The sequence below is a fragment of the Corylus avellana genome, chromosome ca5 (genome assembly GCF_901000735.1).
Source record: "Corylus avellana chromosome ca5, CavTom2PMs-1.0".
In the NCBI taxonomy this organism is placed as follows: Eukaryota; Viridiplantae; Streptophyta; class Magnoliopsida; order Fagales; family Betulaceae; genus Corylus; species Corylus avellana.
Window position 1 is genome coordinate 28,950,839 of NC_081545.1, and position 12,092 is coordinate 28,962,930.

Below are 12,092 nucleotides of genomic sequence, written 5' to 3' on the forward strand. Positions count from 1 at the left end.
GCTGCCGCACTGCAAAGGGTACTAGCTTTCTTTGAAGTGTCTTTCGCTGATAGAAGGCTGTAGACCCAAATGTATTTTGGTGGCCCTCTATAACTTGTGTCGGGAGGTGCGCCATTGGAGCCAACGAATTTGGGCTTGGTGGAGGGTGATGGTCGAAGGTCCTACATGGAGGCGCTGCTAGGGGCAACCGAGTTCAGCCACATCATTGTCTTAGGCCCACAGGAGAACTGCAGCCATGTCGCATTAGGACAAAAAATGGTACCTTGGGGGACATAATCGAGTGGGGAAAGGGTGCTAGCGAAAGAGGGGTACCTGGGCTAGCTTGCAATTCCCGGCTATGATAGTGCGAAGGAAAGTAGAAACAACGATGTCAACGAAGGTAACATTGGAGTTGGTGTGTGGAAACATATTAAGAGAGGTTGTAGAGTTTTTTTTCGAGATTTGTCAGATATGAAGTGAGAAATGGAACTAAGATTAGGTTCTGGCATGATTTATGGTGTGAAGGTCAACCATTGAAGGAATCTTTTTTGGAGATGTTTAGTATTGCTTGTTGTAAGGAGTCGTGGGTTGCAGATAATATGTAGTGTTCTAGGTTTAATATCCAGTGGAATTGTTCTTTTACAAGATCTGTATAGGATTGGGAGGTCAATTTGGTGATAAAAAAAATAAAAAATTTTGGTGATCACATTTATTGATTTGTTGTATTCTCTCCGATTGAGATAAGGTGGTGAGGATCGTATTTGGTGGATCCCTTCAAAGAGGCTCATGTTTGAAGTAAGGTCGTTTTATCACGAGTTATTTACTACGGGGCTTCATCTTTTCCTTGGAAGAATATTTGAAGTGTTAATGTTCGTTTGAGTGTGAGTTTCTTTGTGTGGATGATGACTCTTGGAAAGATTTTGACTTTGAATAATCTGAGAAAGGGGAAGGTACTAGTGGTGGAATAGTGTTGTATGTGTAAAAAGAGTGGAGAATCCATAGATCATTTTTTTCTCCATTACGAAGTGGTTAGAGAATTATGGAATGTGATTTTTAGCCTTTTTCGGATTAGAAATGCCTAAAAGGGAGATAGAATTAGGTGGACGGCAACTTTAGGAAAAATCCTTACTTTGGATAATCTAAGGAAGAGGAATGTTATGGTGACAAAGTGGTGTTATATGTTTAAACAATGTGGAGAATCCATTGACCATCTACTCTTGCATTGTGAGGTTGCAACTGAGATATGGAATGCGTTTCTTCAACTTTTTGGCGTTAGTTGGGTTATACCGCGGAGGATGAGTGATTGCTTGGGGAGTTGGAGGGGACAGTTGGGTAATAGGCTTGCTTTGCACATATGGAGGCTAATTCCATTGTGTGATGTGGTGTCTATGGCGAGAACGGAATGCACGCAACTTTGAGGATCATGAGAGCGGCATGCTTGAGTTGAGGAAATTGGCATTAAATATGTTGTTCTCATGGAGAGTGTCTTGGTCTCACTCGCACGAGTCTACTTTTTCTGATTTCTTAGAGCTTTGTAATTCTTTTTCCCATCAGTAGGGAATTTTTGTATACTCCCCGTGTACATGGGTTGAGCCTCTCTGCCCGTTTGATAATATACTTATTACTTATCAAAAAAAGAAAAAGAAAAAGAATTAGATTGTTGGTGAGGTTAGTAGGGTAGTCAATTAGTTTTAGCCGCTTGGAAGATCTTCCCTTTGTGCTTAATGTAGAGTCTTTAGAGAGAACGGAATGCAATATGTTTTGAACATCGTTAGAGGCCACTGGAGGAGCCCAAGAACATCTTGGTCAATTTGCTTTATATATGGACTAGGGCTTATAAAATTTCACATTTTCCTAATTTGTTTGAATTTCTGGATTTCTGTGTTTCTTTTAATCATTAATGCACTTTAATTAGATTGAATTACTTATAATGAAAAAAAAAAAGTTAACTTTGTTCTGCACTCATATTCTTAGTGGTGGCAAAGAAGGAAGCAAATCAGGAAATGAATTAAATGGAAGATAACATGAATTGACACGTGACTTAACCTTGTTCGTTGCTAATATTTTCTTTTGCGACCTAGGTGTCTGATGTTTTTTTTCCCTTTCATTTTTAGTTTAATTAATGGTGAAAATTTATTTCATTGCTTCATGCACTCATGTGGTGCCTTGTAGCAAAACCATTCTTGGGAAAGGTATTGTTGTTTTAGAGAAACATGCAGCAGTATTCTGCACATATATAAGAAAGATGATTAAGATTTTGGTGATATGCTCTGCATTGAACTTCCCCTCAGGAAACATATAAGACCAAGATTAATTTGTCTTATTAGTCATAGAATAAGAGTTAAACTTCTTACATAAGGGTTTGAGTGGTAGGTTGCCAGTGCTGCAGTTGATGCGTAAAACCTGACTCATTTCACATATACAGTTTAGTTACTTGAGAAATGTCATAATGAAGATTTGTGGGATCTGCTAGAATTGAAAACGATAAGGCTACTAGAGTCTATGGGGTTCTATGGTAGTTCTCTTTATGCAGCATGTGGATGAAATTATTATTTGGAACATTACAAGTTTGATAAGTTTGAACTGAATTCTTGTAAATCATAAAAGTGCTTGCATAAATTTTTTGTAGTATAAATTTTGAATGAACAGTATAAGTGATTATGGTTTAGGGGTGTCTTTGTGTACTTGGGTTGCACCCCTCTACGCTTTTCAATGATATTCTAGATTATTTATCAAAAAAAAAAAAAAAGATTATAATTGGCTCATTGGTTGCTATGTTATAATTAAGTTCCTAAGCGATGTTCTTCAAAATCAAGTCACTGACCAATTTGTCTCATGGTTTACTGAAGGCATGTGTTCTATATATCCTTCGGGTTGGCATAACCGATCAGATGACAGAACCTACTCAAAGGAGCTTTTTGGTTTTTCTGGGAAAGCAGGTTTGTGGAAGTGAATCATTTGGGTCGTCAATTGTTCTGAAGTTTTTATTTTTTGGGTATCTGTAATGAAGAGAAATTACTATTATACTTTGCAGCTTGAGTCCCCTGATGCCAGTCCATCCATGAAAATTTCTGCTTTACGTACCTCGTCATATACGCTGAAAACACTGGGAGAGGTTAGGCATGACCATTTGGTGATTATATTTGGTTTTCTGGTCCCTTTATATATATATATTATTAAACTGGTTATGTGTATGCTATTAATGCTTTTCCAATTAGAGAAGATTGAATGGATTGTTAACTGTGAGTATTGTGCTCGTTTTGCATAGAGCACCATGCTTGACATGTTTTGAGTAACTTTTTTTTTTTTTTTTTTTTTTTTTCCCTAGTTTGAAGAAAGATTAGACTGATTTGCAACCAATGCATTTAAACATTAAGGTTAAGTGCTTAGTCTCTTCATTTTGCTTAAGCTTCTTGATCTTCTTCAGATGAACCATTAAGTGCCTAAGAAAATGAAATTCTTAACATTTAACAAATCAAAAAAATCCAAAGGGAACAGAGTTAAACATCTAGAAGCCAACTCATGGACCAATCTTAAAGCAGAAGCTTCATTTTTGGCATTGACAGCTCAACCACCAGAGCTTTGAGAATTCTTTTCTATCCAAATGCATTGCATGAGGCATAAGAGGACAACATTTCAAATTTAGTCTACTGCCTACCAAAATGGCTTCTCTGACAAACCAACAGATGGCATCCAGGACATAACCCACGTAAATCTAGACAATGATTATAAATTTGACTATAGTTTCCTAGCAATAAGAAAATGAAATAAAAAGGGTTCACTGTCTCACCCTAATCTCAAAACTAGTTGAGAAAAGTATATGCTATCTGAGGTTATCGTCCAGTAGGATCTTCTTTGATACCGCTGTCCATAAGAGGCTTTTTCCCCCTACCAGATCTCTGTGGCATCTCTTACCCCAACAAACAGGGGGTGCAGAGGTCACAAGCTGAATTTTGTATGGATTTTTGAGTTGTATTTACCTATTAACAAAAGTGGGTGGCATGATTGACATGATTAGTACATCATGTGAGCCTATATCTGAAGGGAAGCAACAATATTTAATCCAGTGCTAACTCTACATGACAATGAATTGTAGCTCAAATGGCGCTTCCTACCCCTGTAAGAACATGGTGGCGGGTGATGTTGGTTCAAAACCCTCTGGTTTCTTTGTAGCTTAACAGTAAGAAGAAAAAGAAAGGACCTATTTTTTTTTGCTCAAAGTTTTTTAAAATTTTTTTTTTTTTTTTAGGGAAAACTTCACAAAATCCCCAATTTTGAAAGTAATCTCTCGAAGTTCAAAATTTCTCAATTTAGGGTTTCGGATTTTCAATTTCTTTAAATTACCCCATTCTGTTAGAATATTTTGTTAAATCTTGTTAAAATTTTCAAAATACCCATGTTTTTTTTTTAATTATAAAAGCATAAAATAAAAAATTGTAAAGGTTTAGGCATTTATTTTTTATAAAAAAAATCTTTGCAATATTTTTATTTTTTAAAAAAAGTATTTTGGGAATTTTGACTAGATTTAATGGAAATTCTAACGGAAGGGGATAATTGAAAGAAATTGAAAGTTTGATACCCTTAATTAAGAGTTTTTAAACTATAAGGTGAGTAGTGTTGAAACGAGTGGAAGTTCAGCGGGTTTTTTGAAGTTTCCCCCCTCCTTTTTTTTATAAGCAATCGAAATATCATTAAAAGGCGAAGGGCATAACTTATTTACATATGAAGTATAAAAGAGAGACTTAGCTAGAAGGAGAAAAAAGAATAAGAAAGTCATGAAAGCTAAGAAAACAAGGATAGACATACGCAACTGTTTAATAATAAAGAGTATTAAAGAAAAAAGACTTTGTTCTACCACTGTCCTCTCGCGGTCCTCGAAACCTATATCATTTCTTTCCCTCTAAAGATACCACAAGAGATAAGTATTCACCATCTTCTACACTGCTGCAAACTGAATGCTACCAAAAGTTCCCCTTTAATGAGTAAACAAGTCTACTACTTGTCTATGCATAACCTAAGACAGCCCAATACAATTGAAGATTTCATTGTATAAGGCACAGGCAATCTCACAATAGAGAAGAAGATGATCCATAGACTTCCTGTTTCTCTTGCACAAACAGCACCAATCATCCATGCTGACAAGCTGCTCCTTAAGATTATCCATGGTTGTACTAATTCAGCAATAGTTGTACTAACATGCATTATGATAGGCCATTTTCGTATTAGCTTAAGCTTTTGGGACAATTGGTGATATGACATATTAGATAATAGAATATGGATCCTCGAGCTGTTTTGTCATATCATTATGTTGACATGATCACTTTTTGGATTCTGGTTGAGTTTGAATGTACTTCCTATTTATATAAAGTTCTTGGTGTGCTGATTAAGTAAACCCGGGTTAGTTTCTAATTAACTAAAGTGGTGTAGATGATACCTATGTTGATTGAATTGGTAATTAAATGCTGATCTGCCTTAATTGGAGGAAAAGCAATATGTGCAAACTATTAGAACTTGTCTAGAAAATACTGACACAATTATATGTTTGGTTTTAGCTTGCTGGTTTATATGATAGGTTCGTTTGTTCTGAGACGAACTAACAGTTTTATATAGCCGTTATAGCGTTAGTATTTTATTACAGAAAAATGTATAGTTATTCAATGTGGATAAAGTATCTGCTTTAACATCATAGAGTATGCCAAGAAAGTCCATTTTTATATTACTGCTGATTAGGTGGTGCTTGCTCTGTCCATTTGCAGGTTCCATTTGAATTCAAGGAAGTTCTTGATAACACGGTTATGGCAGCGGTATCTTATCCATCACAACTTGTAAGCTCTTTATTTTGTTTTTCTTCAGCATTTGAAGCTTAAATATATTTGGGACTGTTCAGAGATTGCCAAATTTCTTTTGAATTTATATAGTCGTGAATAAAATTTCAGGACACTTATCAATTTTTTGGATAGATAAGATAGAAATGATAAAAGATTGACTTTGTTTGCAACTATAGTCTGAATCCATCCGTCCCACTTGCACTTTTTATTCAGAATTATAAAATTCAAAGTGTAGTCTTAGCAAACTAATGGTAATGGTTCTAGATAGCGTAATGTGTTGGGCTGGAGGATTTCTTTATGTGCGCATGTTGACAAAAGGAATTATTAGAAAGGAAGTGAGGGTTAGGTTTAACTTTTCAGTGAGGTTAATCTTATTATTTCAGATGCCCTTGGGAGAAGCGCATAATCCTGGTATCACTTAGCCACTTGTTTATTTGGTAAGGCCACCTGCTTTGTTTGAAAGCTCATTAGTGCTGGCCTTACTCTATGCCCAATATCTTTTTAGCTGTACCTGTTGTTAAATAAGGATTTCTAGGCCATTTGTTTTCCAATTTTGTCTGCATACTTTTTTTTTTTTTTTTTTTTTTCTATGTGATCTAATCCTTTGTTTGTATTCATTGGTTTACCTGCCTGCTGCAACTTCTCATTTAGCAATCCAAACTTAGTGGAGATATTTGGGTCAGGAGTTTTGATACCTGTTGCTGTCTGAGTAGCAAGAATGAGTATGCGACTTGCAAGACAACAGTTATAAAAACCACAACTTTTTTTTTTTTCTTGCTTGCTCTCTCTAAACGCTTCGTTCTCTCTCCTAAGCTTTTTCCCTATTCTGCCCTAGCGGTGGCGTGATAGGCGCTGCGCGCTAGGGTCCGGCGAGCTTGTTATGGATCGAGCTTCTCTTTTGAAGCAAAAACTTTCTGCCTTTCAGCAAAGGATGGGTGTCCTGACCTTCGTTTGCAGGAAAGGAGAAAAGGATTCGTTGGGTATATTTTCGCGAGCTACCTTTGTTCGTCTTGGTTGGTGGATACGGTGGAAGCGGCGATTCAGTCTCAGGTGAAGGAGGAGATCGCCAAATCTTACCGTGAGGGAGTTAAGGTTACGATGGTCCACAGGGGAGGTAATGAGGTAGGAAGGTTCCTGGAGGTGTCGGTAATGGCTGAGGGTGGTCGTAAAGGAGTCATTTGGCTTCTAGAGGGCCGTTATAGGCGGGGCTGGCGGTGTTTTGCGGGAGAGCTTCGGCAATTGTTGGCGGTTCAGGTCAACTGGTTCACTAGATTTGGGGGTTCCAACAGCGGCGGGGAATCGTATGGGTGCTTCTTCTTCGGGTGTTAACTCCAGAAGATCGTTCGCGGAAGTCCTTTGCTCTACTTTTGGCGAGGCTAAAGCTATTGGAATGAAGGTTCTTTCCTCTAGCTTTCTCGATCTGTTTCCGGTGTCGACCTGTTTTGAGTTGGTGTTTGTTGGAGACGGGCTGCGAACTGCCGTGGATTGCTTTGCAATGGAAGGTCTTCCTAGGCCCTTGGTGGTGGCTGCTGCATCTTTGAGTTCAAAGAAGAAGAAGGGTTCTTTCGGTAATCATGGGCTGAAGAGGCTTCTAGGGCAAGTTCGATTTGAGTTGGACCGGGTCCTTGCTGGGTTAGCTTTGAAGCCCAATCGTAGGAGGAAAAGGGTTGGTATTTTGGGCCTTGCAATCCGGGCTAGGTCCCTGTTCATTTGGGAGAAGCGGGTTACCGGGTCGGAGCTTGTTTCCTGGTCAAAGCGGGTTTCCGGGTCGAAGCTTGTTTCCGGCTAGGATCTAGCTTCCAGATCTGGTTTCGCTTCCGGTTCTTTTACTTTATCTATGGCCACGATTCCAGTGAGAGTTTTACCTGTGGTTGGGGCCTCATTTCCAGGTTCACCGACGGATTTGGATGGGTTTGCTCCTGTTCTGTGCTCTTCCGTCACCTATGGTTTGTTGGAGATTCCTCCTAGCTGTCCATTGGACACTCACGGGGTGCCGGAGTTTACTTATGCGTCACCGGACTTTTTTCTGGTGACTCCTTTGGTCCCTGAGGCTTCGGTGGTTGCTAATGGTGTGGCCTTGGTGTTGCCATCCGAGGTTCCTTTGGTGGGTGAGGCTGTCTACTGTGTTGGCTCTGACGCCGCTTTCTCTTGTGGACGCTGGATTGGATAAGGCGATGGTGTGCTCTATTGGAGATGGGTTACCTCATCAGGGCTGCGCGTCCCCTGTCTCTTAGGCGGAGGCCTCTGTCTCTTCTCTGATGGTGGCTTCTATCCCTCCGGTGGTCTCTGTTTCAGCGAAAGGGTTGCTCCGAAGGAGGTTCTTAGGGTCTAGACTTGCTTCTCCTTCTCTGCCTGTGGTGAAGGAGGCATCTTCGTCAGTTAAGGGTCTGCGGTTGACATTGTAGACACACAAGTCTTTTCTACTGTCACGTCTACTCCTTCCTTTGGGACGGCTTCCTTTGTTTCTAAGACTCAATTGGGATATGCCCGGAGAGTGAAGGAGAAGGTTGCTCAGCAATTGCATAAGAACAAGAAGTTGCTTGCCGAGGTTGTGGCGGATACTTCGAAGAAGGGGGTGGAGGGCTATTCCAAGGTGGTGCGTGACGAGGTGAAATTCGCCCCCTTTGTGGGGTTGACATGCGGAGGTGACGAGAAAAGTCTTTTGGATCTTTTTGTGAAGGTTGAAGTGGAGCTAGAGACCATAAAGGTTAAGGGAAAGAGGAAGCTCAAGAATTTGGAGTGCTCCATTAATTTTGATGCTAGAGGTCGGAGACCTTCTCTGGAGAAGTGCCAGCGCCGGCGGGGTTGTTTTGGGACCAAAAATGACTTCTCCTTTCCTCCTGAAGTGCAGTAGGGGTTTTGGGTTTTTAGGGCTGGTGCTGGGCTATTTTGGGTTTTGGTTTTGGGTTTTTTTTTAGGTTTTTATATTTGGATGAGGCTTCTTGATGGGTCTTTTGGGTTGGTCTTCTTGGGCTGTGTTTATGGGTTTTGTTTTGGGTTACCTATGTATACTTTCTTATGTACTTAGAGGCGCTTTGCGTTTTTTTTTTTTATATATACAACATTAAAAAAAAAAAAAAAGACAACAGTTATAAGTTTGCTATAGTCTAGATGTCTCTAGAGTGTTTGTAAATGTATATTTTTGTAGGGGAATGCTAGGTGCTTTTCTGGTGTTCTCCTAGTGTTCTTATAGTCCTAGGTGGATATTATTTTCTAAAAAAGCAAAAAAGAAACTTCCCTTGTTTCTCCCAATTGGTTTTTAAAAAATAATATCCACTTAGGATCAGAAGAACACTAAGAGAGCATATAGCATTTCCTATATTTGTATGAAGAGAGTGAAATTTTCTGCTCTTCATAATATTTGATTATGTTTATTTATTTTTATATGTAGCTTCAAAAGAGATTGAATGTTTGGATTTTTTATTTCCTTGTTTTCTCTTCATCTTCTTTTCTCCTGTTACTGATCAGCTTCAAATTGTAATAGGTTTTGATATAATGAGTTAGAATGTTATTTTGTCTATCTGCCGTTTATGAAGTTACCTACCAATGGCATTGATGTTGAGACATTATGGTGCATGGCAATCACACGATATTTTATTTATACTTTAGATGGCATCATTTTTTTTTTTTGATAAGTACTTTAGATGGCATCATTCTAACTCATCTGGTTGCTCTTTGATCTGAGTTTGCTGAACATTAAATACATTTATGGTTAGGTACGCATTGAGGCTGCTTTGACATTGCGTGCATTGGCTGAGGTTGATCCCACCTGTGTTGGTGGTTTGATTTCTTATGGGGTGACCACGCTAACTGCTCTAAGAGAGAATGTTTCTTTTGAAAAGGTATATTTGATAAATTATATGGGAAATATTTTTGTCTTTCTACTTTCTATTTTATTATCCATTTGTTTGTTTATCCTTGTTTTGATTATATATATGGACTTCTATAATATTTAGACTACAAAAAGGTAGTTATCTGGTTTCTTTTAGCTCTATTCCTTTTATCCTTTTTTCTTATCTGACTTTTATAATAATATTTCTTTTATCCTGTTTTGGTTATCCTTTTTGAACTCTTTGTCACTAGTCATAAAGCCTAATCAAGTTTACCCACTTTGATGAGTTTAGCAACATGTAATTTGTATATCCAACTATTTTTTGCTGAACAATATTCCCTACAAGGCATAATGTTTTTAATCTGTTCCTGAGCCCAACATTATTGGTCACTCCTCTTAGTAGCTTTTCCTTGTGGTTGTTCATTGGATTGCTGCTTCATCAACATATTCTCTTGAGGGTTTTTTTTTTTTCTTCTCTATACTCTCCTTTTGATAAATAATTGATTAAAAATGTGGAAAAGGGGGTGTGTAAATATTTTATTAAAAAAATGCGGAAAAGGGTTGCAATTCTAGTACATGGGGGAGGGGGGTTAGTATTTCATCATTTGGTTCTGCTGTAGTACTCTATTGCTGTCATCTTGTTTTAAGTTGTTTGTTGTAGCTGAATTCAGTTCAAGTAATGTTGCCACTGTCTGAAGAAGGGGAGTAAGGTAAGGATTAGTTGAATAGTAATTGTCTTGGGACTGATGGGCAATACGAAGTAGGGAGGGAAAGATGTGGTCTCAAATTTATCAGTTTATGAATTCAAGAATTTCATTCCCAAGCAATAAGATTGGGAGATGCAATCACATGCAGAAAAATGGTGCTATATTGGTGAAACTGGAGTGTGTTCCATGACTAGTAGTCTCATTTTAAATAGCCAGTTCATTTGTGAAGCTTAGTTGAATCCGTTTGCTCTCGATCCTACCCTTTTGTCTTGTGGCTCTAATTAAAGCCATAGGTCTAACTTATCAAAAAAACAAAAAAAAAAAAAAAGCCATAGGTCTAACTGTTAGGCATAAATTGCTGATAGATAAGTACCTTATTTTAATGAAATTATTGGTATTCCATCTGTAACTGAACCTAATGTTCCAAGTTCTTTTTCTTTTAGATTCCTGTTAAGGTGAATAGTCTCTTACAAATTGCTCTTTCTTGCTTGCACATTTATCAGTATTCATTTCACATTTCTGGGAAATCTTAGGTTTCTCTCTCTCTCTCTCTCTCTCTCTCTTTTCTCTATTTTTCTATTTTTTTAATAATTAATCGTCCTCAATTTATTCTTTAATAGGTGTCGTGCCACTCCTACCACCTTTGAATTGTTGTGTGTGTGTTGTATCAAAAGCTTTTGATTTATTTTTGGTTCTTTGGATGCTAATTTTCTTTAGTACGCTTCTTTTGTGCACAAAGCATGTTTAATTAATTGGTTCTTTTATGTTATCTGTAGGGAAGTAATTTGCAATTTGAGCTCGATTCCTTGCATGGGCAAGCTACTTTGTTGGCAGCTTTGGTTTCTATTTCGCAAAAGTTACCTCTTGGTTATCCAGCTAGGTACTGTTTTTTTTTTTTTTTTTCAAGATTACGTAACTCACAATATGATATTATATTAGTGGGTGCGGGTGTGTGTGGGGGTATAACTGCATAAAATCATTGAGTTCTAGCACCCAAGTTGATGCATAGCATCTTAGTTCTATTTAATGTGCATAAATTACTTATTACTATTAATAATTTGGGATAATCTTGAAGGTAGGTGAAGTGAGGACCAAAAAATGGTTTGAAACTTCTCTAAAATCCTAAACCTAACTGATGATAGAGAAATAAAGTTTTTGAGAAGTTTCAAACCATTTTTATCAACTTTTATTGGTGAGATAAGTCGAAAACATTGGTCAAATGGACAACATAAACTGTTTTATGCAATAAAAGAAACAATTATCACTTTGATAAATTTTCTGTCACCTTGCTGATTTTCATGCATCTATAGATTTGTTAATCCCCCAAATATTTGAAATTCTGCAGGATCTTGATTTTATTGGTATATTTGGATATAGGCTTTGCAAGAGTGGTCTTGGAAATACAGTTTTGACTCATCTGTTTCATCCCTTCATGATTTTGTTTTGATCTAGTATGAAAAGTCTAACTAACTAGATTTATCAGATTATCACAATAAATCAATCAAACACAATATATATATATTGGGCCATCTCATCAGGTGGAATTTGGTCTCTTCACCCATACCTCCCTACAAAAAATCCCGCTACAACTTCCCATTTTGATTGGCAACACTAGCCGGGAGGGGAAATAAAGATAAGAAGTAGGTAGGCAAATTAGATAAAGTGCTCTTGATTAAGGCATTCCTACCCCCTTTAGACAAGTACAACCGCTTCCAACCAACCAAACAGCCTTCCACCTTCTCAACT

The 12,092-nt window shown here is 37.8% G+C and overlaps 1 protein-coding gene across 2 annotated transcripts in view; it reads left to right on the top strand.

Annotated features, from left to right (window-relative positions):
* The window catches only part of LOC132183408 (protein SWEETIE), a 53,077-nt gene that overhangs the window by 8,560 nt on the left and 32,425 nt on the right, over positions 1–12,092 (top strand). For both annotated transcript variants that reach the window (XM_059596838.1, XM_059596837.1), the window contains exons 9-13: positions 2,829–2,918; positions 3,014–3,094; positions 5,736–5,804; positions 9,524–9,649; positions 11,123–11,226. In XM_059596838.1, coding sequence (XP_059452821.1) covers positions 2,829–2,918; positions 3,014–3,094; positions 5,736–5,804; positions 9,524–9,649; positions 11,123–11,226 — 470 coding nt within the window. The remainder of the gene's footprint in view (positions 1–2,828; positions 2,919–3,013; positions 3,095–5,735; positions 5,805–9,523; positions 9,650–11,122; positions 11,227–12,092) is intronic.